Source organism: Bos javanicus, chromosome 10 (assembly GCF_032452875.1).
Source record: "Bos javanicus breed banteng chromosome 10, ARS-OSU_banteng_1.0, whole genome shotgun sequence".
NCBI lineage: Eukaryota > Metazoa > Chordata > Mammalia > Artiodactyla > Bovidae > Bos > Bos javanicus.
The window spans coordinates 71,976,308-72,002,774 of NC_083877.1; the positions used below are offsets into that span (position 1 = coordinate 71,976,308).

Genomic DNA, 26,467 nt, shown 5'->3' on the forward strand with positions numbered 1-26,467 from the left:
ATGCAGATGATACCACTCTAATGGCAGAAAGTGAAGAGGAATTAAAGATCCTCTTGATGAGGGCAAAAGAGAGTGAAAAAGCTGGCTTGAAACTCAACATTCAAAAAACTAAGATCATGGCATCCAGTCCCTTCATGGCAAATAGAAGCCACTTTTTTTCCCCAAAAAAGTAGAAGCAGTGCAGAGTTTATTTTCTTGGGTTCCAAAATCACTGATGAAGGTGACTGAAGCCATGAAATTAAAAGACACTTGCTCCTTGGAAGGAAAGCTATGGAAAACCTAGACAGTGTATTAAAAATCAGAGACATCACTTTGCCAACAAAGGTTGGCAAAGCTATGGTTTTTCCAGTAGTCATGTACAGATGTGAGAGTTGTAGCATAATGAAGGTTGAGCACCGAAGAATTAACGCTTTTGAACTGTGGTGTTGGAGAACACTCTTCCTGAGAGTCCCATGGACTGCAAGGAGATCAAATCAGTCAATCCTAAAGGAAATCAATCCTGAATATTCATTGAAAGGACTGATGCTGAAGCTGAAGCTCCAATACTTTGGCTACCTGATGTGAAAAGCTGACTCTTTGGAAAAGACCCTGATGCTGGTAAAAATTGAAGGCAGAAGGAGAAGGGGATGACAGAGGATAAGATGGTTGGATGGCATCACCGACTCAATGTACATGAATTTGAGCAAATTCTGAGAGATAATAGAGGACTGAGGAGCCTGGGCACTGCAGTCCATGGGGTCCCAAAGAGTCGGACACGACTGAGTGACTGAACTGTTCAACAAAGCCAAATTTATTCCCCTGATACTGAGCTAAAATTGTCTTCTCTGTAATTCCCAAGCACTGGTTCTAGGACTGCTCTGCAGAACATGAAAGGATTATGTCATCTTTCAGGCAACTGAGCTCTAGTTTCCAAGATCCTTCAAGAAAAGAAAATTCATATCAACATCTCTGTGTCCAGTTGCCCTCAAGCTTTAAATGACTTCATTTTTCTATTACTGCTTTTAGTACCCAATTTAATGCATGTTTAAGCAAGAATCAAGATAAACTTTAAAGGTGAACCGTAAGTAGTGAACAAATCCCTCAAATGTTTAGAGAATAAGTTTACAGCTGACCATGCTTTTTCTATAGGCTAAGGATTCAGTCTGGTTATTAGACAACCTTACTGAACACTCACTGTGTGTTGGGGATGTACCACCTCTTCTAGAGTATTTGGGTGCTTGTGCTTTTAGCTCTGATGCATGCATGCTAAGTTGCCTCAGTCTTGTCTGACTCTTTGCAACCCCATGGACTGTAGCCTGCCAGGTTCCTCTGTCCATGGGATTCTCCAGGCAAGAATACTGGAGTGGGTTGCCATGCCCTCCTCCAAGGGATCTTCCCAACCCAGTGATCGAACCCGCGTCTCTTGCATCTCCTGTATTGACAGGCAGGTTCTTTACCACTAGCACCATGTGGGAAGCCCTTTAGCTACAAGCTGCCGAAGAAACCCCAAATACAAAAGAAAAGTGGCTTAAACAAGGAGGAAAATTAATATTCCCCTTAAGTGTAAGTTTATAGTATGCAACTGCTGTGATGGCTCAACGGCTCAACAGGGTGTAGCATTCAGACTTTTGCCATCATTCCCCTTCTCATCAGTTGGTCCTTTACAAGACAGCCCAGAGGTTCCAGGCTCACCTATAGAGATAACAACACACCTAAGGGTACTTTCTCTTGTGTGACTCTTTTTATTAGGGAGGAAAATCAGTCTGAGATCCATCCCCCCAAGACTTTTCCTCAGGTTCCATTGGTCAGAATCCCTGCCTTAAGGCAGCGCTACCCAACTCTTTTTACAGTGACAGAAATAAATAAAGCAATGTTTTTATGACATAGAGAGTGCCTGAGTAGAATTGCTTTTAGCCAGATGGGACCATCTCAGGTTTCAGCAGCTGAGCCTCACTCAAATGTTCTGAAGGCTTAAGGGATCAATACCTTGTCATATCTGTAACCTATTTGAAATATAGCAGTGTGCGCTGACATACAGGCTGGGGTGCTGCCCTAGGCTGCAAGGGAGACTGAGAACGAATGTATCTATATACAAACTCTAGTGAGAGAAGGATCTGCCAAGGAGGAGGAAGAAGGGTGTGGTGGTCAAGAGCACCTCATCTGTTTTAAATATCACAATACATCCTGAGAGGAAGTATTCTGTGAAGAATGAAACCAAGGCTAATAGTGTAAGTGACAAGCTTAAGGTCACCAAATCTGTAAGTGGCCCAGCTGGCATAGTGCAGCAGACCCAGTGGTATGCTGGTAAATGTTTAACAACCAGCTCTCCCTTGTATCCTATAGACCACCCAAATGTAGTTCTGACATCAGTCAGTTCAGTTCAGTTGCTCAGTTGTGTCTGACTCTGCAACTCCATGGACTGCAGCATGCCAGGCTTCCCTGTCCATTACCAACTCCTGGAGCTTGCTCAGACACAAGTCCATCAAGTAGGTGATGCCATCCAACCATCTCATCCTCTGTCGTCCCCTTAATATTTTCATCTAAGATAAAAGTGACACAATAAAGATGTATATGGGAACTTATTCACCAACAATATGACTTCTTTGCTGAGTTGAATGTTCTTGTGCCATTCACCACCTAACAGCTTTAGCAACATGCTTTTTACATTTAATTTGCATTATTAACAGTTCCTCTGTCACTTTCTTCTATCTAGACCATCAACAAAGCAATGTCAGTTCTTGATTTGTGGCATTTGCCGATTGCCATCATGTAAATGCTCCCTCCACGGCCAGTTTCAAGCTCCCAAAGTGAAGTCACTGAATGTGGCATTGGGAAGAGATGTGCAGTAACACATCATAGAGTATTTCTACCATTCAGGCACAATACACGTAAGTACCTCAAGAGCAGAGATAATAGCAGCATGTATTTAGATATTTTAAAATATATGTTTCTAATATATATTATCTTTTTCTTATTTTAGATAAGAAGTATAGTTGATTTACAATGTGTTCGTTTCATGTGTACAGCAAAGTAATTCAGTTATAGATATGTATAAACACATACATATGCATATTTTTTCAGATATTTTTCCCTTATAGATTATAAGATACTGAATATAGTTTCCTGTTCTGTACAATAGGTCCTTGTTGGTTATCTATTTTTATACATAGTAGTGTGTGTATGTTTATCCCAAACTCCTAATTTATCCCTCTATCCCCTTCCCCCCTTGGTAACCATAAGTTTGTTTTTTATACCTGTGAGTTTGTTTCAATACCATATATCATCTTTGTTTAAAATATAATTGGAGGTTTATATAATTTAATTTTTAACAGTGGCTGTGTTTAACAAACTGGCAAAATTCCTAGAAATTTAACACTCTGCTCTCAGGAGATAGTATAAACCAGTTTTGAACACCATCGTTGACTCTAAGTCCATGCTCTTTCTACCCCTGACTCTCCTGACTACTTTTATTACTACATATAAAAGCTAGGGTTGGTCTATAGGATACAAGGGAAAACCTGGGTACCAGTCACTACTTTTGATGACCTTGGGCAATTGCTAGCTAGCTCTCTGATCCTCAGTTTTCTCTTCTGTAAAGGATGAGAGCAGTTCTTGCCTTGCCCAAGGGTTATTTTGATGATAAAATTGGCTGGTCTAAGTGACAGGGCTTTGTAAACTGTAGAGTCAGATACAGAAAAAAAAATCTTTATTATGACGGTCATTCCATCACTAGTTTTCAACTAGGCATTCATTGTTCAGTTCAGTTCAGTTGCTCAGTCGTGTCCAGCTCTTTGCGACCTCATGGACTGCAGCATGCCAGGCTTCCCTTTCCATCACCAACTCCTGGAGCTTGCTCAAACTCATTTCCATCGAGTCAGTGATGCCATCCAACTATCTCATCCTCTGTCATCCCCTTCTCTTCCAAAATATGTGCAGCTTTCAAAAGTATGCTTTAGTGTGAGATCTTCTGCAATGCCCACAACAGACAGTAAACTCCTGGAAAAATTGTTCTCAAGAAGTCCAAATTTTTGTTAAGTCTTATTAAGAATAGCTATCTAAACTGGGAGAAAAACATTTTTTTCTAAACTTTAGTTTACTCATTTCTAGCTCCCGTTGGACAGTTTGAAGGGACCTCTTTATGGTATTGCAGAATGCTTCTTAATTTCAATAGCTGAATAAAAGTCCTTTGATTTTTAATTTTGATTTCTCAAAGCTGCTTTGCCTTTTGGGACTAGATCAATTCAGCAAGTTATTTTGTATGAATTGTGCCCCTCTACTCAATGTGGTTTCCTAGCTGTAAACTGGATTAAGTATCTCAAATATTTTAAGTTATAATTCTAAACTTGAGCAACTTTATAAAATATTTGCCTGAGCATTCTGAACTTCTCTTTGGTCTGCAGACAACTATTCTCTCAAGCCCTTTCCCACATCAGGCCCTTGGTTTCTGGCGATCTTTCAGCCTGGAAAGCTCTTCCCTGGTTGATTACAAAGCTGACTCCTCATCCTTCAGCTTGAATCCTGCCTTCTTAGAAAGGTCTTCCCTGTATACTTGTTTCAAGTCCTCTCGCCAGTCTATTTCCTTACTTATTTCCTTCACAGCACTGATCACAACCTGTAATTTCCTTGTTCATTTGTTTACTTCTTTGTCTATATCTTTCATTATAACATCAGCTGCTTGGGGCTGAGAGTTTTGCTCACTGATGTCATAAACTACCCCTAGTATCCAGCACAGTGCCTAGCACATAATAGGCAGCTACTGAACAGATGAACTTGTCTAATAAGGTCCACATCGATGGTGTGGGGCTGGGGCCACCTACAGTCTCTTAAGGCAACATCCTACCCTAAAGACTAGCCAGGGCTTGACCTGTGACACTCCCAGTGGCCACATTTCTCTAGGGTCCAGGAGTAGCCACAATGGCAGCTCCAACCTGAAGCTCCTGTCTGCCCCACCCCAGTGGGGCCACCTCAGTGATGTCATACAGGACAAGATTCTCTAATCCTGTTCATTCTGTGACTGTCCTTTAAACAGCTGATTTTCATGACCTGCTATGGTCAGAGAGGATGGAGCAAGGAGGGTCAGGTAAGGGGGGTTCATCCCTCCCAACAAAATTAGTATAGGGGCCTAGCAGCTCATATGTATTTCTTCAGCAGAAAGTGGGTAGCAGAAACTGTAATTTCTACTAGGCTCAGGAAAAGTGAGAAAAGAAAAATGAAAAAAAGAAGAGCAAAGGAGACAAGAAGAGAACAGAAGAAAGAGAGAATAAGAAGGAGAAAAGAGAGAAGAGGAGGACATAAGAAGAGGATATCTGTGAGAAAAATACGTGCAACAGGTAGTGAAGGAGGAGGAGGAAGCATGTTGAGTGTATGTTCTGCTTGGCTTTGCGGCTCTTGGGTAGTGACTGGCCTCAGTGTGAACGGATGGATGATTCGGCTGAGGGGTTCACAGGTCCTCACCTGAGGGACTACTTACATCACTGAGATCATTTCGAGAAGCCCAAGCCAGGCTGTCTTAGGTGACTATCTTGGATGGATTCACAATAGTAATTTGGCTTTACAAAAAATGTAGACCTTAAGAAAAAATCCTGATTATGGAGGAAAAGACAGGAGTACTGCTGACCAGAGTAAGCTTCCAATTCATCACTGCCTGTCCTCATCCCCAAGCCTCTCAGTTACTAGTCTAATGGCAGACAGTTAAATCCAGGACTTGAAAACTAACCTTTCAGAAAATCACCTTCCTCTTTGGTAACTGAAATACAAACAGATTTCTGAAGCAGAGTAGAACAGTTTTACAATATACCTGTAAAAATTACCAAAGTACGATTAGGGCAATATATTCTTACTGATGTTTTGCCAAAACTGACTATGAACATCCCAAATGTGTGTAGGAGGCCCAAGCAAAGCCTTATAGTTGAAAAGAGAAGAAAATTTTAACCTTCTTTTTTCAATGTCACTTTCCCCTCTTCTAATAGTTTAATTTTGTTTACCCTTAGCATAATATTTAGGGAATATTTAGTACAATATTTAGGGAATATAAAATGTAGTATAACATTAATAATAAGGAAGAGGCTATTATATCAAGCACATTTAACATTTAACATCAAGCACATCTAAACATTTATTTAGATCATATTAAGATATCTTTCTTCCAAATTCTAAACTGTTAATCTTACAACCTATGAGTTTCCTCATGAATACCTTCAATACCTGAATGTTCCTGCAAACTGTATTCAGAAATAAGAAATAGTGGGAAGGTGCAGCTTGACTGGCAGTCTATGGTACACTACAGACTCCTTAAAAAATTATTTATGCTCATATTTCCTATTTTTCTACCTCTTCCGTTATAATTGACTCAGATTCTTCTATAAGTGTAGAACAGAGAGAAGAAAGATGTGGAAGCCTAAAGGAAGGAAGCAGAATGACAGGCAAGACCTTCGAGCTCTTTATAGTTCAACAGTGCCGCTGGTGACCCAGGTTCTGTCTTGTGAATAAGAAAATGTGTTTTATAAGGGTGCTCCAAATAGGGGTAGGCACATGGGCTTTCCATTTTAGAATGGTAATGAGTCCACTAGCATGCTACTCATGCTGTGAGCATGTGGATGTTAGCATGGATGTTAGCAATCCATGCCTGAAGCATTATGGATTCCAATTAGGTACAATTTCAAAGATATTTGATCTAATTTCCTTCTATTTTCTTTTAGCAAATGTGGGGAGAATTAATTAGGAAATATATCCTCAGATAATACTGGGACCAAATATATAAGTGAACTTTATTTTTACTTTGTATACCTGGAAATGATCCTATCTTCATCTTACTCTGAGAAATCCTAACCCCAAAGATACTTGGTAGAATAACACTGAAGTTCCTTGAAGAAGTGGCCTGCCAGTGATCTTTGGGTGATATTGTTTGATACTGTTATTAGGTCCCACACCTGAAAGTGAAAGGAACAGAATCTTCCCAAAAATGTTGAAAAAACTCCAGACAGCTTTTACAGCAGCTATGTGAAAGTCACTCAGTCATGTCTGACTCTTTGCAACCCCATGGACTATACAGCCCATGGAATTCTCCAGGGCAGGTACTGGAGTGGGTAGCCTTTCCCTTCTCCAGGGGATCTTCCCAACCCAGGTCTCCCATATTGCAGGCGGATTCTTTACCAGCTGAGCCACAACGGCAACCCAGTCCAGTACTCTTGCCTAGAAAATCCCTTGGACAGAGGAGCTTGGTGCAGGCTACTGTCCATGGGGTCGCTAAGAGTCAGGCACGACTGAGCGACTTCACTTTACTTCATGTTAAAGTCTCTCAGTCGTGTCTGACTCTTTGCGACTGTTAAGTCCATGGAATTCTTCAGGCCAGAATACTGGAGTGGGTATCGGTTCCTTTCTCCAGGGGATCTTCCCAACTCAGGGATAGAACCCAAGTCTCTGGCATTGTAGGAGGATTCTTTACCAGCTGAGCCACCAGGGAAGCCTAAGCTAAATGACAGGGACAGAATAAATGGGTTGCTTTTGATCTAAGAATTGGAGCAACAAAGTGGTTTTAGGAGATACAAACTAAACACTTGTATTTTAGGAGATACAAAGTAGGGTACAAGCTCCTGGGATAAAATAGAGAGGCCCCATCACAAATTTACCTTATCCGCCAGAACACTATTTGGATAATATTTTCAGTTGTTCTTTTTAAAGTACCTGCCTCTAATAATGAAGTGTTTAGTTTTTCTTTGTATTTACCAGAGCATCTTTTTAAATCTCAGATCTCAAATCTATCTTTTTTAAAATCTCAAATCTTTAAAAAATTTTAAATCTCATATCTTTAAACTTCTGTTCCTGCAAATGTGGTGTAGGTCGAATCTCCGAACAGGTTAAGTCTCTGACAAGAGAAAGGAAGGACACCCCAGCCAATAGGAGACCCTGCTGGTGATGTACTGCTCCTCAGTTCTGATTCATTGGCCGCCTAGGGTTTGTCATTCTATCCCCAGCGTCTGCAAACAGCGTGGGTCCGGTTTTCCGTGGTCTAGCTAGCTGAGCTGGATTTTGGTCACCTGAACTTTCAGTTTCAACTAGGTTTAGCAGATCTCCAACTCTTAATATAAGCAGCTGTTACTTTTTTATTGTCTTCCGGAATTTGAAATATCTTTCCTTTCTTTAACCTCACTGGAGGTCGTTGGAAGTCCTCAGTGACAGAATCACGTGACTGTCTAACAAGTGCAAATAAATACAATGTGGAACCTCACGAGCTACAGACTGGAAACCGGGCAGAAACTCAGAGCATGTGCCTCGTGTGTGTATCAGTTGCACTCGCATGTGGGTGGATGGCAGTACGGTGTAGGGGTAGTTGCCCTTCGAGATGTGAGGTGTGCCTGGGGTACCTGCGAGTGTCTCCAAGGGTCCCTTGGGGGTAGGGTGGCTCTGGAGGCGTGGAGCCTTGGAGGAGGGGGTCTGGCGGCGGCCTGACACCGAGTTAACTTTTGAGCCGCAGCAGCCAGGCCTCGACCAGGCCGCGATCGTGCCCGAGAGAAGTCGAAAGCACGGGGTTGTCCTCCGGCTTCTGTGGACTGCGCCTAAGCAGGGAGCGGTTTGTGTATTTGCAGACAGATGGTAGCGCCGCGCCGGGAGGCCGGGATGCCCCTGGGGAGCGTCTGAGTTCCCGTCGGCAGGCTGCCAGGCTTGGAGGGCATCTCGATTCCTGGGGCTCCTAACAATCGCACACTCCGTCCAACCCAGCGCCGGGGGATTAAGGCCCCGGTTCCGGTTCCGATCCGGGATTCGCGATGCTCCCTTAAGCCTCGGTCTGAGGCCGGGGTAGCAAGCCGACTGCGGCGAAAGATACCGGGTAGGGCAGTGACGTCATCTGCGCCCGCCCCCTCCCCCCGCCCCCCGCCCCCCTCCCCCCTCCCCCCCGCCCGCTTGCCGCCCGGCGCTGCGGTTCCTGCCCAACGACATCCGGGTCTCTCCAGCTGCTCCACCGCGCCGCATCTGTAGCGAGGGCTGAGCCGACGGGGAGGGGTGGGGCGGGGCGGGGCAGTCGGAGGCGTGGGGGAAGGGCAGCACGGCGCCGTCGAGAGCGCGCCTGCGCGGGGACGCGCTCGAGGCGGCGGCGGTGGCGGCGCTAGGGGCGGGAGCGCGCGCGGGAGGGAGGGAGCTGTGGTCTCGGCGCCCGCCCGGCTTGCAGCTTCGGGTGCTCCGGCGGCTGCAGCTCGGGAACCGGTGGTTGGGGAGGGGGGGGTGGGGGGCGCCAGGCAGGTGGGGCGCGAAAGCTATGACTCTTCGGCTCTTCCTCCTCCCGGACCCGCTCTCCGCCTCCCGCTCCAACGCCCGGATGATCTGAGCCGCGAGGGCGCCGAGAGCCGGGGGCCCGGACGCAGCCCGGCTCCTCCCCTCCTCCGCCCCCTCCCCGGCCTGATCTGGCCGGCCGCCGCCGCGGTGACCCCCCTCCCGCCCCCTCCCCGGCCGCCGTCGCCGCCGCCGCCTCGGCGGACCAGGGACTTGCCCGTCCGCGGCTGCTCCGGGTAAGCGCGACGCTCGGGCCGACGGCGGGCGGGAGGGAGGGCGGCGTGGGCCTGCGCGGCGGTGGCCAGGCCTGGGGCCTGGGGCCTGTAAACAAGCCGGGCGTCTGCCCGGGCGCTCCCGGGAGGAGACGCGACAACTCCACCCCCTGGCCCGGCCTCCTCCCCGGAGCCCGGCGGCGGGCGGCGAGGGGTTAACGCTCCGCGAGGGCGGTGGCGGGGAGGCGGGGGCGGGGCGTTTGTGGCGGCGGCCGGGGGAGGGGTCGCGACCCTCCGGCCGCACAGGCCCGGCTCGATGTTAGTAGCGGCGACGCGGACGAGGCCCGCGGCCCGGCCTGTCCCGAGAGCAGCCGGCGGAACTTTTCCCGAGCGGGGAGGGGGCGTCCGGCCCCTCCACCCGCCTGGGCTCCAACCCTTGGAGCGAGGCCGAGAGATAGAAGCGGGGAGAGGCTTCCTTCGGACCGGACTTGGCTTCGAAACACTAAATTTGGGGGAATTTGCTTCAGGTTTTTATGGAGACCGTGCTGAGAGTGAGGTTCTTTCAGAACTCAAGTCAGTGATGCCTCCAGTTCATTCATTATTTAGGCATCGAACAAATCCATTGAAGTAAATCGAACTGATTTATCTTTTTAACCGTATAAAAGTTCCTAATGCTAGAGTTTAGTTGAGGTGTGGTTCTGCTCTGCTTGTACATGTTAAGTATTTTCTTGAAGGACAGCTGGCTGTGGAGAGCCTTTGCCAACCGCAGTTTTAGATATGTTTTGAAAATCTCATCACCTGAGGTTTGTTTCCCGCACCCCCCCCCCCCCCACCCCACCCCCGTACCGCGGTGCTTAAAAATCCACAAAGGTCATACTTAAGTTGTGCAAGCCAGGAAGTCTATTCGCCCACCACCCCACTCCCAACTCTAAATTTTCTTCTGATTGGAGTAATAAGCCGAATGCATCTTAAGAAGTGACTGGAAGAGTATGGGAGATGTAAAAACCCATGGGAGGTGGTTTTTGTTTTCCCGGAGTAGATGATTTTGACATTACTAAAGGAAATTAGAAATTTTAAAAAAGTTTTTCCGAGGAAAAGGTTTAATCTTTTCAAGCTTGCACGTTGGGGTTTTAAACGCAACCACTTTTTAGGTGCAAAGAACTCTGAACAGAATCAGATTTTTAACAGTGCTCTTCTGAGCCTTAGGAGTTCCAGAACTCTCAAGAGTTCAGCAGGGAGTGCTCCCCACCTGCTCTTTAACTCGGACAATTTCACTTTAATGTTTTTATCTTTTTACATATTGGGCCTTTTCCAAAGTCTGTGGTTCTGTAACTCTTTAGAGATTAGGGAACTGACTAGGGCAATAGTGACCCACCCCACTCCGTGTTTTGTTAAGTGTATTTTGTTTCTTTTGATTTTATTGATTGATTTTGTTTCTTTTGACAATTTGAAGCACAAAGTAACATTTCTTGTTTGATGTTTTAGGTCTGTTCTTACGTGTAACTCAAAAGTATCTGTTAAACATTCAATCATAAAGTGATGATTACTTTTAACCTGCAAGGTACAGCTATACTACATTTTGGAAACTATAATGAACTGCACATAGAAGTTAAGACATTTTTGATTAGATATCACTAGATATTTTTCACATCAGTGAAGTAATTATTTTATGGGAGAGGTATATTAAGACTGGTAAACTTCAGTATATATTTGAGAAATAGGATGGTCGAATACTTGAGTCATCAGAATTTCTATTTATGTGATGTGTGTGTGTTAACATATAAAAGTGGTTTATATTTTAGTTTGAAGAACAAAATTGATGTCTATAAGTACAGTATAAACTGTTGAAAGAAACACTGCTCTAGGAGACAAGAATTGTTTGGTCGTGGTTGTGTTCCAAACATCAGCAAAGCCAAAGGGGTAGATTATCGAATGTTTCTTATTCTCAACATTGTGTATTTAATAGGCTTTGACCCAATGCCTGTTATGTGCCAGGCACTTAGATGTTTCAGCATTCTGACACTGATTTTCTTTCAGGGTTGTGTCTTTCTTGAAAGAATTTTAAGTCAGTGATTATTATTTAGGAAAGATATTCCTATGGGTGGCCTTTGCTGATTTTTCTGTTGGGAGTGAGAAGTCTAGAAAAGCTCTTGGGAGGAAGGCGGATGGAGATTCCACAAGAGACAAAGGATGGTTGAGCCTACAGGTTTGAACAAGCACAGGACCCTTGGTAATTTGATGTGAAGGGCATTTTAAGAACACATTGTGCAGGTTTTCCTGTCAGTTCAAGCTGGGTCTTGCTTATCTTGACTCGTTAATAAACCTTCATTTGAAAATTTGTTCTCTAATATGCAGTTTTTTCAAAGAAATCTATAGTACAGTGTATTTTCACATGGTAAATATTGCTAAGCAGTTAGTAAAAAACCTATACAGTCTTTGAATTTGTTCACATAGCACTTAGACTTTATTAGAATGGCTAATAGCATGTGTAGCTGATTCTGGTTTAACTGCAAATGCTTATTTGTTTGAAAATTTAAAACTAAAGACTGACATATGTCCATAGGGAGCTTGTTATCCCTGAAATGTTCATGCCTGAGTGCTGGATTAATCTCTTAAGATGTGAGTTGGTGATCATGTAGATACAATTAAATAACTAATTGTAAGGTGATATTTTGATGATCCCCTGAATGACACTTGGGCACCTGACTCTGAGTGGTCCTCTTGACTACTTTCCATCCTTACCCAATCAGAGGAAGGAGGCATCCCTTTCAGAATATTTGTGCAAGTGGAGTCCTGTAAGAGTCAAATAGAAGATAAAACAAGGTGTGGCCCTGTGAAATATATGGACCTTAGGGGAAGGAAAAGGTATTGTGAAGCAACTAGGTAAAAGTTTGTGCCTTCCTGTACCTTGGTTAGTAACTTTATTCCAGAATATGTTCTGTCTTCCATCTCATATGTTGGTGACAAACTTTTAAAGATTGAATTGCTTCATTTTCTATTTCACTGTTAGCCAGGAAATTTTCTGACTTGGGATTATTAACTAGTGTTATATGAAAGTAATTTGGGTTAAACTGTATCAGAAGGAGAAGGGGATGACAGAGGATTAGATGGTTGGATGGCATCACTGACTCAATGGACGTGAGTTTGAGCAAGCTCCAGGAGTTGGTGATAGACAGGGAAGCCAGGTATGCTGCAGTCCATGGGGTTGCGAACAGATGGACAAGACTTAGCAACTGAACTGAACTGAATATCAAAATCACAAGTTTGATTACCTATATTCTTTCTTTTGTTCTTTCCAATGCCTAATTTGCTCTTATGCACAAGTAATAATTTTATATTTTATTATGAATCTCTAGAATATATTTCTTGATGATTTTGACTTTTGGATGTCCTAGCTATCTGTGTATCTTTACCTAACTTTTCTTTTGCTGAGGTAGGTAGAAGGAGCTAGAGAAAGTAATTAAGAGCTTCTGTATACCTTTATCTAAAATGTGATAAGAGTTTTTAGAATTTTTGTAGAAAACTGAGGGAAAGATAATGAATGTTAATGTGTGTTCACGGATTGTTGATACTGTGTTTATAAATTAAGAGATGTTTTAAACATTTGTTGAGTAAATGATAAAGAAGGGAGTTTCAGTTTTTATATTTCTTAATATGTTTATCTGGACTCCATTTTCTTAGTTTATGTAGTATTCATATTTAGGCTATGGATTGAAAGTCACTAGGCTTTTTTCATGTCTGATATGATTTGAATTAAAATCCTATGAAACCAAACTACGTCTAGATACATAGGAAAGTGAATAATAAAATCTGTAATTTATTGACCATTTATTTGCATGAGGCTTTAATTTTCACCACAACCATCTAAAGCATATGATGTTATCTCTGTGTTGCAGATGAAGAAATGTAGGATTAGAGAGTGTAAGTAATGTGCCAGAATCAGATCTGTAAATACAAAACTCCTGAGCAGACTTTTCCCAGTTAGATTATCCTTGTTGTTCCTAGGAATCAAAATTTGAAAAGCTGAATGTTATGCTTCTGATACACATTCCTAGAATTAAAAGGAACCTTACAAATTTATGTAGTATAAGTCTTCCAGTGCAAGAGTCCCTTTTAAAACATTCCATAGAAATTTAAGAAGTTAAGATCATTTTCTCATTCCCAAAGTTTCAAAGTCAACAGAGATAAACAGTTTTATGTGTTCAACTATCATTGTTCAGACTAAGAAATGGAATCAATATTAATTGTCAAATAGTTGATCACCTGTAATGAAGGACTTCGGGAAATGTTTCTGAGTGCATACAGTCAGTGGAGCTATATTGAAGGCTCTAGAGAACATGGTGAAACTTACTAGTGGGGTGATCTTCAGCAAGCTACTTGATTTTTCTAAGCCTCAGTTTTCTTCATCTGTCAAAGTCAAATGGAAAAACCTTTTTCATTAGGTAATCTTTGTTTCACTGCGCTGAGTCTTCACTGTTGTCCACTGGCATTCTGTAGTTGCGGTGAGCGGGGGCTACTCTCGTTTCTGTGCTCCAGCTTCTCTTTGTGGTGGCTTCGGTGTTGCTGAGCATGGGCTTTAGGCACATGGGCTTCAGTAATTGCAGTACATGGTGACTCAGTAGTTGTGGCGCACGACTTAGTAGTGTGTCTGCAGCATGTGTGATCTTCCCAGACCAGGAACTGAATCCATGTCGCCTGCATTGTCAGGAAGATTCTTAACCACTGGACTACCAGGGAAGCTCTGTCATTAGGTAATCTCGAAGATTAAATGAGATGATCGTGTAAAGCACATGACATGTTTTCTACTGTGAAGAAATAAGTGGTAGCTGCTATTATTGAGTATATGAAATCTAGAGATTCTTAGGGGAATAGAAACTTAGTATGAGTGGGTGTATGTATGAGGGAATGGGAGTATGAGAGGGTGGTCTTTGAGCATAGCTTTAGCAGTGAGCCTGAAAGACAAACTAGGAGATTGAGTGGAGGCTTTAGAAGAGGTTGTAAATGTTCTGGGCATATAGACTTCGTATATGAGTACACTAAAAATTAAGAGATAATAGAAAAGAAAGTTGCGTATGAGTAGATTTATTTGACTATATGAAGCTGGAGATAAATTAGGTTAATGATTAGGTGGGAGTTGATGGTTAAATAGAGAATAAAGAGTAAGTAATAAAGCAAAGGTGAATGTTCAGACAAGAATGATCAGTAAATGACGGAGGACATGGGTTAGAGTTTTAAAAAGGAAACGGTTCATGATTAGAAATGGGCAAGAGGAGTATTACTACAGAAAAGATGCAAAAGAGAGTGAGAGACATAAGTAACTCAGTTCTTATGAAACAAAAAAAATAGTCTTCAAAAAAGGCATTTAGGCTTTGTATGTGGGTCCTGGGTTATTTAAGATTGAAAAATTGTATTGGAACAGTTCAGGTCTTATTAATTCATACCCAAACCATGTTTAATACTTCAAAACTTGTCTTTCCTGTTAACATCTTGTACTGCATCTCTCTCCTCCATTCATTAAAGCATCACGAAATTTTTCCTAAAATACTATTTTCATCACATTATTTCTCTGCTCTATATTTAGTAACTTCCTTTTGCCTCTAGAATTAAGTTTAGAATTCTTGGTTTGGCTTTGACACTCTCCATAGTTGGACCTCAGGACTGATCTATTTCAACCAAACTGGCACCCCTGCCATCTCTGGGCCACACCCTGTACTTTCTCCCTCTCAGCGGAGCTTTGCTCATGCTAATTGATAGTTCAGAATTCTTATCCCTCCTTCACCAGCTTTTGTTTTCGTCTTTATCAAAGCTCATTTCTAGTATTTTCTCCCCCACAAAACCTTTCCTGGTCTCCAGAATGTTTCATTTCTCTTCTCTTTGTACTTCCATAGTATCATCTATTATTTGTACAGCTTTAATCATATACTTTACTGTGAAGTATTTGTGTTTTAATTACAATTGTGTGCTCAATTTACTTATAAAATTCAGAAGGGAAAAATACAATATCTTTACTGTATCCAAAGCCTGGCACAGGGCCTGTGGATAGTGGACATTCAGGTATTTTTTATTAGGCAAAATCTACCTGGAGGTAGGTGTGATTGCTGTAGCAGAGGTAGAAGAAGTTACAGGCTTTCTGGTGGCAGATATTTCTGACTCTGTTCTCACTCTCTTTTTAAATATTATTTTGGTTGAGCTTATATATATATATTTTTCCTGCCACATTACTTGGCTTGCAGGATCTTAGTTCCCCAGCCAGGGATTAAACCTGGGCCCTGGCAGTGAAAAAGACAAGTCCTAACCACTGGACCACCAGGGAACTCCCGAAACCTACATTTTTAACTGCATGAAGATTGTGCAGATCTGAACGGTGTCAGAGTTGTTATGTTAGTGTAGAAAATTATGTTGACTTTGAATCTAAGGATTTCATCTTACCTTCCTGTGTTTTGGCTTTGAGGTTTAAATAGGACTCATAGCCATCCCATTCATCCCTTTCCAGAGTTATATTTGCAATTATTATAATCAGGCATTCTTTTAAACAGAAAGGAATTGTGGAATCACAGCAACTAGACAATGTTATCAGTTTAAAAAGGGAGATAGGAACTTCCCTGGTGGTCCAGTAGTTAAGAATCCTCCTACCAATGCAGGAGACATGGGTTCAGGAAGATCCCACATGCTGCTGGGCAACTAAGCCCATGTGCCACGGTTACTGAGCCCAAGCTGTAGAGCCCATGGGCTGCAGCTGCTGAGTTCACATGCCACAGCTACCGAGCCTGAATGCCCAGAGCTCGTGCTCCGTGACAAGAGAAGCCCCTGCAGTGAATGAAGCCTGCACAGTGCAAAAAGTAACTAGAAAAAGCCCGAAGCAATGAAGACCCAGTGCAGCAAAAAAAATTTTTAATTAAATAAAATATTTTTTAAATAAGTAAAAATGGAAATAACTATCAACTTTTGACTTTTAAACAAATGGCTAATATATGAATAGTCTGTATTCATATAAATCTCTAAGCTAAACTTAAGCTTTATCAAATTGTTAACTGTTTCTAGAATTTAGAAAATAGACAGTACAGTTTTCTTTATTGAATTTTTTGAGTGGATAATTGTATATAAGGAGTCTGTGATTGCTTAGATCCATTAATTGGAGCATGATACTAACGAGACCAGAATCACGAATTTGATTCTTTGTGTGCCTCTTTTTCTGGCTTTGACATTAGCTTGTAACAATGAGAGCTAATGTTACTGACCACTTATATGCCAGTTATTATCATAGACATTTTGAAGTACTAGCTCATTAAATCTTTTATAACTGTCTATATGAGATAGATATTGTACTATTACTACTTGTATCAACAGGTGAGGAAGTTAAGACAAAGGTTAATTTTCACAGCTAATAACAGAAGCCAAATACATGTCCTTGGACTTTTCAAGTAATTATATATGTGTGTCACTGCAGTTTCATTGCTTCCTGGTGAAAATAACTTTAGACAATTGTGAATTCACAAGAGTGAATCTTGTGAGTTACAGTCTGAGGTGTAAGTGTAAACTAGAGTTGAAAACGACAGTATCACATGTCATGTCAGCTTCCTTTAGAACTTTTCATCAAAAACAACTATTTAATTTTTTATATAAAAAGCACTTGTAAGTTAAAGCTATAATACAACTAGTACTACACGTCATACATAATTTTGTCTTATGGCTTATTTAATTCATGCTCACTTCTGTGACACCCACTGACATAAATGATTTCATCAGCCCTTTATTCAAATTAAATTCTTAGTTTAAGAAGATAGTCTTAAACACAAGGGCTCATAATAGATATTATACTATAAATAGAATATTTTGTAATAAGGTTTATTAAAGGTAAATTCCTTGAAAACAGGGATCAGGTTTCATTTGTTTTAAATATGCGCTCAATATATGGTTATTTATTCTTTGTAGTCTCCCTGCTCATTTTCTGATGAACATGTGTGTGTGTGCTCAGTCGCTGCAGTCGTGTCTTTGCGACCCTGTGAACTATAGCCTGCCAGGCTGCTCTGTCCATGGGATTCTCCAGGCAAGAATACTGGAGTAGGTTGCCATGCCTACCCACAGGACAAAGAAAATTGAATATGAGCCAGAAATATAGCAGACTATGAGACAGTATAGGTCACAGATAATCCAGTTTAAATTTAGCCTGGTGCTTTGTGTTCATCTGTGATAATACTCTTGTCAGGCAGGGATGTAGATAAATAGGTTTTTTATTTGTTTTGTTTTGAGTCATGCTGTATGTGGCTTAATTATTTTATATTAAAATATGCTATATAGGAACTGTTGTACTCCCTCAGAGAATAAGACCATAGTTCATTACCAACTTTGAATGTCTTGGCTTTTTAGCATTGCTCCTTGTCTTTGATTATGAGTGGTAGAAAATTGTGTCATATTTGGCATGTCTATTTGAGATGCAGGTTTCCCGGGTTGCTCAGTGGTGATGAATCCACCTGCCAAGCAGGAGATGTGGGTTCAATCCCTGGGTCAGGAAGATCCCCTAGAGAAGGAAATGGCAACCCACTCCAGTATTATTGCCAGGGAAGTTGCAGGGACAGAGGAGCCTGGCAGGTTACAGTCCATGGGGTCACAAAAGAGTCAGACATGACTTAGCGACTCAACAACAACAGCTGTTTGAGATGCAGCTTGCTTATTTTGTTAACAAAATTTAGTAATGAAAATATTAACAATGAGGCTAAGCATGGAGTGGCAATGTATATATGTTTTTGTGTGTTTAGTTTTACAAACAGAATTGCAAAACTTAACCAGACTGTTGGAAAACATTTTTGCAGTATTCTGTCATGCTTCAGAATATAAATAGATAGTAACAGAATTTTCACTTTTCATAAAGCTACTGCTTTGCTACTGCTTTTTACTTTTTACTTTTCTACTGCTTTTCATAAAGCAGTAGAGTATTATCTTTGCCAGGAGTCTTTAAGGCTGTTTTGGACATCAAGAGGCAGATCTTAGAAGTGGCAGCTTGTGTTTTGTGGTCAACCCATAATTTAATTCTGTTACTCCATATATGTCATCTTCATTTTCTCTGTCTGTATAAATACTTCCTGATACTGTTAGCAAGTACTTTAACAGCCAGTCAGCCATCTAGAGTGATCTTGTACTGGTGTACTACAGTCAGTAGAATAAGGATCTCTTTAAATGCAAATGGGATTATTCATTTTATACTGTAAAACTCCCAGACTAAGTTCAAGATATTTTTGTCTGAAATCACACTTGGCTCCCGGAAATTAATCCTTTGAGTTTAAATTTCCTTACACTTTGCTTCTCACATAGAAAAATCTTTTTTAAAAAGTCTTTTAAAAAAAAAAAAAAAAACCCATACATGAATGTTGAATGAGCAAATGAATAACAACCCAGGGAAAGAGAATGTATAGGCTGTAGCTTCTAGTCAAAACTACATCTTTTCTCTTATCTCCTTCAGCATATCTCATGTGGCATTTTAGTAATGAATGTGTATCTAATGATGTTGAGAAACTTTTAAAAGTCATTAGTGAACAGTAATCTGAAAATCAAGTTTTTGACTGGTAAATTAGAACTATGCATTCTGTGGAATAACAACGGAAATGGTAGGATACAATTTGTTTATAGGTCAACTTCTATGAGAATACCTTTTCCTTGACAGAAAACAGTTTCTAGTGCTGTTGACAAGGGAGAAGTCATGATAATGATGTCATATATTAATCAGATGTCACTATGTAATGCTAAATATTGATACCTATGAACAAAAGAGACATGTTTCCTTTGAAAAAGTACTGAACTGGCTGAGGAAGTCAGCTATTGTTTTCTGGGCCAGTGTGTGAATCTTCAAACATGCAAGGATTAAAAAACAGCAAACTGGGAATTGAATCCACTTCTGAATATCTAGACAAGTTAACCAAAACTGAGAAATTTAAAATGGTTAACAGATGAGGCAAATTGAGATTGTGAATACCAGAACAGTCTTAGGAAACTTTAAAAACTAAATAGCTCTATGCCATCTAAATCATTTAATATTTTGCTTATACTATAATGTTTAGTAGAAATAGCTCAGTATCTAATTTTATAGTCACTAAATCCTCTAAGTCACTGATTAATTAAGCTTAGGTATTCTTCAGGCAATTGTGTACTTCCAAAGTTTACTTTAAAAAATTGTATAGTAATTTCTACATAGCTTTGTAGAAGTGTAAGAAGAGTATCTTATGGAGAGTGTGATTCACATCATAGCATGTCTGGAAGGTGGTGATAAATTAAAAAATCATGAAACATGAAGGAAACATCAGAAGTGGCAAGCTCTGTCTCACACTTTGTGAAATTGAAACTGCTGCTAATATCTGTGTAAACTGACTGTAATTTGGGTACTAAATGACTTGTGTCATGAGCTTTATGGAAATACTATTTAGCATAAGAGCTTTATCTGACTTGTTTTCATTGGTTTGATTAGTCAACTTTGATTTGCTTTTTGAAATTTAATTTTTAAGATTTTAATTTGGACTTTTAAATTAGTGTATATTTAACTCAGTTAACAATATTTTGTATTAGAATTCATTTGGGTGAAATTTAGTTTATTGACAGGTTAAGTAATTATTTAGTTGAAAGAGTGAAGTAAATATTGAAGCTGTAAGATGAAGAGATACTGAACAGCTGAGAAACTTTCAGATAACTTTTTTAATCTGAAAAAAATTTAATATAGTCTTTTTCATGTTGCTGCAAATAATGTCATCTTTTTAAACCTTTTTATACAAAATAAAATAAATAGAAAGCCATATAAAATCATAGTAATTCTTTTAAATTTTTTTTATAATTATATTTTTCTCTTTAATTTTTTAAAATTTATTTATTTTAATTGGAGGCTAATTACTTTACAATAGTATAAGTTGCTTTACAATGCTATGTTTAGCTTCTGCTGTACAGCAAAGTGAAGCAGCTATATGTATGCATATATCCCCTCTTTTTTGGATTTCCTTTCCATTTAGGTCACCACAGCGCACTGTGCTATACAGTAGGTTCTCATGAGTTATCTGTCTTATACATAGCAGTGTGTGTATGTCAGGTCCAGTCTCCCACCCGCCTATGTCTTTATCCATTCCTCTGTTGAGAGATTTTTAGGTTGCTTCTATGTCCTGGCTATTGTAAATAGTGCTGCAGTGAACATCGGTGTGCACGTAACTTTCTGAATTGTGGTTTTCTTTAGGTATATGCCCAGGAGTGGGATTGTGAGGTCATATGGTAGTTCTGTTTTTAGTTTTTAGAGAAACCTCCATACTGTTCTCCATAGTAGTTGTACCAATTTACATTCCTACCAGCTGTGTAGGAGTTTCCCTTCTCTCCACACCCTCTCCAGTGTTTGTTTGTAGACTCTTTAATGATGGCCATTCTGACCAATGTGAAGTGGTACCTCATTTGTTGTTTTGATTTGTTTTGCTCTGATACTTAGTGAAGAGGAGGAGGAGAAGGGGGCATCAGAGGATGAGATGACCGGATGGCATCACTGATGAAAATGGACATGAACTTGGGAAGACTTCAGGAGATGGTGAGGGACAGGGAGGCCTGATGCGCTGCAGTCCTTGGGGTCACAAAGAGTTGGACATGACGCGGCAACTAAACAACAACAATAGTTAGTGATATTGAGCATCTTTTCATGTGTTTGTTGGCCATCTGTATGTCATCTTTGGAGAAATGTCTATATAGATCTTCCACCCAGCTTTTTGGACTGAGTTTGTTTTTCGGTATTGAGCTACATGAGCTGTTTGTATATTTTGGAGATTAATCTTTTGTCCATTGCTTCATTTGCAAATATTTTCTCCCATTCTGAGGGTTGTCTTTTCATCTTGCTTATGATCCTTTTTGCTGTGCAAAAGCATTTGTTTAATTAGGTCCCATTTATTTTTGTATTTTCATTACTCTAGGAGGTGAGTCCAAAAAGATCTTGCTTTGATTTATGTCAAAGTGTTCTATGTTTTCCTCTAAGAGTTTTATAGTTTATAGCCTTACATTTGGTCTTTCATTCATTTTGAATTTATTTTTGTTTATGGTGATAAGGGGGAGAAGGCAGTGGCACCCCACTCCAGTACTCTTGCCTGGAAAATCCCGTGGATGGAGGAGCCTAGTAGGCTGCCTGGTGGGCTGCCGTCCATTGGGTCGCACAGAGTCGGACACGACTGAAGCGACTTAACAGCAGCAGCAGCAGCAGCACTGAATCTGTAGTTTGCTTTGGGTAGTATAGTCATTTTCACAGTATTGAGTCTTTTAGTCCAAGAACATGGTATATTTCTTCATCTGTTTGTGTTTTTTATTTCATTCATCCGTATCTTATAGTTTCCTAGGACTTTTGCCTCCTTGTAGGTTTATTCCTTGGTATTTTATTCTTTTTGTTATAGTGATAAATGGGATTGTTTCCTTAATTTTTCTTTTTTAAAATCTTTTCTTTAAATTTATTTATTCTGTTTTTGGTTGAGCTGGGTCTTTGTTGCTGCTCACAGCCTTTCTCTAGTTGCAGTGTGCGGGTTTCTCATTGTGAAGGCTTTTGTTGTGGGACAAGGGCTCTAGGCACACGGGCTTCAGTAGTTGCGGCACACAGGCTCAGTAGTTATGGTTTGCGGTTCAGGAGTGGCGACTTACGGGTTCTAGAGTGCAAGCTCAGTACTTGTGGCACACAGGCTTAGTTGATCCACGTCATGTGGAATCTTCCTGGACCAGGGTCGAACCCATGTCCTCTGCTTTGGCAGGCAGATTCTTACCCAGTATACCACCAGGGAAGTCACGAGATTTCTCTTCCTAATCTTTCATTGTTAGTATATATAGGAATGTAGAAGATTTCTGTGGGTTAATTTTGTGTGCTACAACTTTACCAAATTCACTAATGAGCTCTAGTGGTTTTCTGGTGGCATCTTTAGGATTTTCTGTGTATTGTATCATACCATGTGCAAACAGTGACAGTTTTACTACTACTTTTGCGATTTGGATTCCTTTCATTTCTTTTCTCTGATTGCCATGGCTAGGACTTCCAAAACTATGTTGAATACTAATGGCGAGAGTGGATATCCTTGTGTTGTTCCTGATCTTAGAGGAAATGCTTTCAGTTTTTCACAATTTAGAATGGTGTTTATTGTGGGTTTGTCATATATGGCCTTTATTATGTTGAAGTATGTCCCCTCTATGCCTACTTTCTGGAGAGTTTTTATCATAAATGGGTGTTGAATTTTGTCAAAAGTTTTTTTCTGCATCTCTTGATGATCATATGGTAAAAAATCATAGTAGTCTTTTTAAATGGCTTTATTAAGATGTAACTAAAATAACATAAAACTCACCCATATGAAGTTTACCACTCTGTAGTTTTCAGTGTATTGACAGAATTGTGCAACCATTACCACAGTTTAATTTTAGAACATTTTCATCACACCCAAAAGAAACCTTGGTTTTCGTTAAGAGTCACTCCCCATCCTCTTCTCCCCCAGCCTTTATCAACCACTCATCCCCTTTCTGTCCCTGTAGGTTTAGATATTTCATATAAATGGGATCCAGATAACTTTTTGATCAGTGATTTCTAGCCTTGATAAACATCTTGTATATCTCATGAGATAGCCAGCTAGAAATAATTTAACCTCCTTTTATAGCTTAAATAATGACTGTTTCCTCCTTCTATGACCAGGACAAATTATTCAATAATTGTAAACACTATCCAAATGTAAACCAAAAATCAGACTCTTCACTAGTAACTTCAGGGAATACATGGTCCTCACCTCCAGAAGTGCTTTTCACTGTGGGTTGCTCAGTAGCCCCTTAGCTTCCCTAATATGTTGATCTAATAGCCATTTCTCTCTTACCTCATAAACTCAGACTTGCATGAATTCATTGAAATATTTTCCTTTGCAGCTGGCTTGCCTGTACCCTGCCTTCTTACTCTGTCATAAACACAAGAATGAGGAAGAATTAAAAGCAAGAAAGGGAAAACAGATAGATGCTCAGGCTTGGGAGGGACAAAGAGCAAGAATAGAAATGGTATAAAATTTTCAAGGAGATTGAATTTGTGGGCAGAAGAATAAAAAAATTGGAGGTTGCTTAGAAGAGAGTAAGATCTAGAGGGAAGAAACAGAAGGTAAAAATGTTATATTAAAAGATAAGAAAAGTGAAAAGTATAGGAAATTTTCAGTTCTAAATTTTGAATTTTAGTCATATGTCTGTGAAACACAAATGATGAATCCATTTTTTGATGAAGTATGATGCCCTTATTTTCTTTCCACAACTTTGTAGAAATGTTGAACTTGAACCATAGTCATAGGTTTTTTTTGGATTGTTCAAAGATCCTCAAGTTTGAACCTGTGCAGACTGGGAAATTCCTATCACCTTGGAATTATTCTTTAGAGAAATCCCACAGAGAATAAAAATCTCACTGTGCCCCTGGGCTTTCTGGATTGAAGGAGCAGAATTCTATTGTGAGTGCTCCCTTATTGGGCTGCTTCAGAGTTCTAGAATTAGCCAGAGAATGGCACTAATTGAGAAATTGCTGCTGCCAAGGAAAATCTTACTTGATTTGATAGAGCAGACCTTCTGGTTGAATTAGAATTGTTAATGAGATTTTAGGGGTACTCAGTCCTCCCAAAGATCTGGACTCCCACATAATAGCTTTAAAGTCAGTAAAATCCTGTAATGAAGCAGGAAATTTTGGGGGGAAGGGAACACAAACTAATAGGAACTGTTAGTACCTGTGTTTGACCACTTGGCTGATATGTTTAAAATCCTATATCAGAAACATGCTTATAATAAAGCATAAAATCCTTATCAGAAATATGCTTATAATGTTTTATATGTACATTTTTTTAAGAAACAGCTGATGAAGATAAGTTCAGTAAGTTCAGTTCAGTTCAGTCGCTCAGTCGTGTCCGACTCTTTGCGACCCATGAATCGCAGCACACCAGGCCTCCCTGGCCATCACCAATTCCCAGAGTTTACCCAAACTCATGTCCATCAAGTCAGTGATGCCATCCAACCATCTCATCCTCTGTCATTCACTTCTCCTCCTACCCTCAATCTTTCCCAGCATCAGGGTCTTTTCAAGTGAGTCCGCTCTTCGCATCATGTGGCCAAAGTATTGGAGTTTCAGCTTCAACATCAGTCCTTCCAATGAACACACCCAGGACTGATCTCCTTTAGAATGGACTGGTTGGATCTCCTTGCAGTCCAAGGGACTCGCAAGAGTCTTCTCCAACACCACAGTTCAAAAGCATCATCTTCGGCGCTCAGCTTTCTTCACAGTCCAACTCTCACATCCATATATGATCACTGGAAAAACCATAGCCTTGACTAGACGGACCTTTGTTGGCAAAGTAATGTCTCTGCTTTTCAATATGCTGTTTAGGTTGGTTATAACTTTCCTTCCAAGGAGTAAGCGTCTTTTGATTTCATGGCTGCAATCACCATCTGCAATGATTTTGGAACCCCAAAAAATAAAGTCTGACACTGTTTACACTGTTTCCCCATCTATTTGCCATGAAGTGGTGGGACCAGATGCCATGATCTTAGTTTTCTGAATGTTGAGTTTTAAGCCAACTTTTTCATTCTCCTCTTTCACTTTCATCAAGAGGCTTTTTAAAGTTCCTCTTCACTTTCCGCCATAACAGTGGTGTCATCTGCATATCTGAGGTCATTGATATTTCTCCTGTCAATCTTGATTCCAGCTTGTACTTCTTCCAGCCCAGCATTTCTCATGATGTACTCTGCATATAAGTTAAATATGTTTTCTTTATAACAGTTGAGATTTCTTATTTAACAGATAAAATGTGTTATCTGATTTATGTGAATGATTTTAATATTGGAAACCAAGTTTACAAAATGACTGCATATAATTTGCTTTAATAGCAAGTATTCTTTTATTTACAAAGAATTACTGTATATGTAATATATGACTGTTTTATAGATTATTTATACTGTAGAAGGAGAAACTTAAGAGTACTTGTTGATTTAACTACTAGTCTATAAATTGAGCTTTATTACAAGAATATTTAACCAGAGATACCTGTGAAAATATTTTTAGTCTTGAGCAAGATTGGAGTAATATTCTAAAGACCTTGACCTGTGAACTGCAAACTGATGTACCATGTACGAAACTTCTATCTTTAAAGGAAGATGTGAAAATTTAGATTGCTATTGTTTAAGTATATTTAGAAAATATGAGATACCAGAAGAGCATTTGTTGAATGAGATTAAGCCTTACTGTATAGTATAAGGTACCATTATTTTACTGATGTCTTCTGATCCTCTCAGTGGAATAAATGTTGATAATAGGGTCTAGGGAACTCTACAACTCCTATGTTACAGGTAGTTGACATGAACAGAGAGATTAGTTAATAGTTCCAGAGTTTCCAGGAGCACTGCAATGTCCAAGTCTTAAATTTCTTAGAGGACTATTTATATTTATACTACTGATTATCGTTGGAGAGTTTAGTTTTCTTTTTCACTTTTCTCTCATCCATTGGTTGTAGGTTTTTTGAAGTGAATGTAATTTTCACATTTCCTCAACTTAATGAGCTAATTTACTGCATTTCTTTATAATCGGTTTTTTAAATCATTCTTTGAGTTTTTAATGTCAACAGTTCTTTTACTTTGATTTATTTTTAATTCTATTGAAGTTGATTTATAATCTCCCAGTCCTTCCCTCCCCTACCCTGTCTCCCCCTTGGCGCCACAACTCTGTTCTGTGTCTGTGAGTCAGCTTCTGTTTTGTAGATGCGCTTGTGTCATTTTTTAGATTCCATATATAAGTGAGATCATATGGTATTTGTGTTTCTTGAGTTATTTCACTTAGTGTGATAATCTCTGGGTCAATCCATGTTGCTGCAAATGACATTATTTCACTCTTTTTAATGGCTGAGTAATATACCATTTCATATATTCATGTATGTATATTCCACATCTTCTTTATCCATTCATCTGTTGATGGGCTCTTAGGTTGTTTCCCTGACTTTGCTATTGTAAATAGTGCTCCCTGGTGGCTCAGA

The 26,467-nt window shown here is 40.1% G+C and overlaps 1 protein-coding gene across 2 annotated transcripts in view; it reads left to right on the plus strand.

Annotated features, from left to right (window-relative positions):
* The first annotated feature begins 4,781 nt into the window (after positions 1-4,781).
* PPM1A (protein phosphatase, Mg2+/Mn2+ dependent 1A) overlaps positions 4,782-26,467 on the plus strand; it is a 50,699-nt gene continuing 29,013 nt past the window's right edge. The window contains exon 1 of one of the 2 annotated variants that reach the window (XM_061429048.1): positions 4,782-5,309. In XM_061429048.1, coding sequence (XP_061285032.1) covers positions 5,114-5,309 — 196 coding nt within the window. In that variant the 5' untranslated portion in view covers positions 4,782-5,113. Of the gene's footprint in view, positions 5,310-9,122; positions 9,483-26,467 lie in introns of those variants that run through there. The other variant, XM_061429049.1, reaches the window with a different exon arrangement.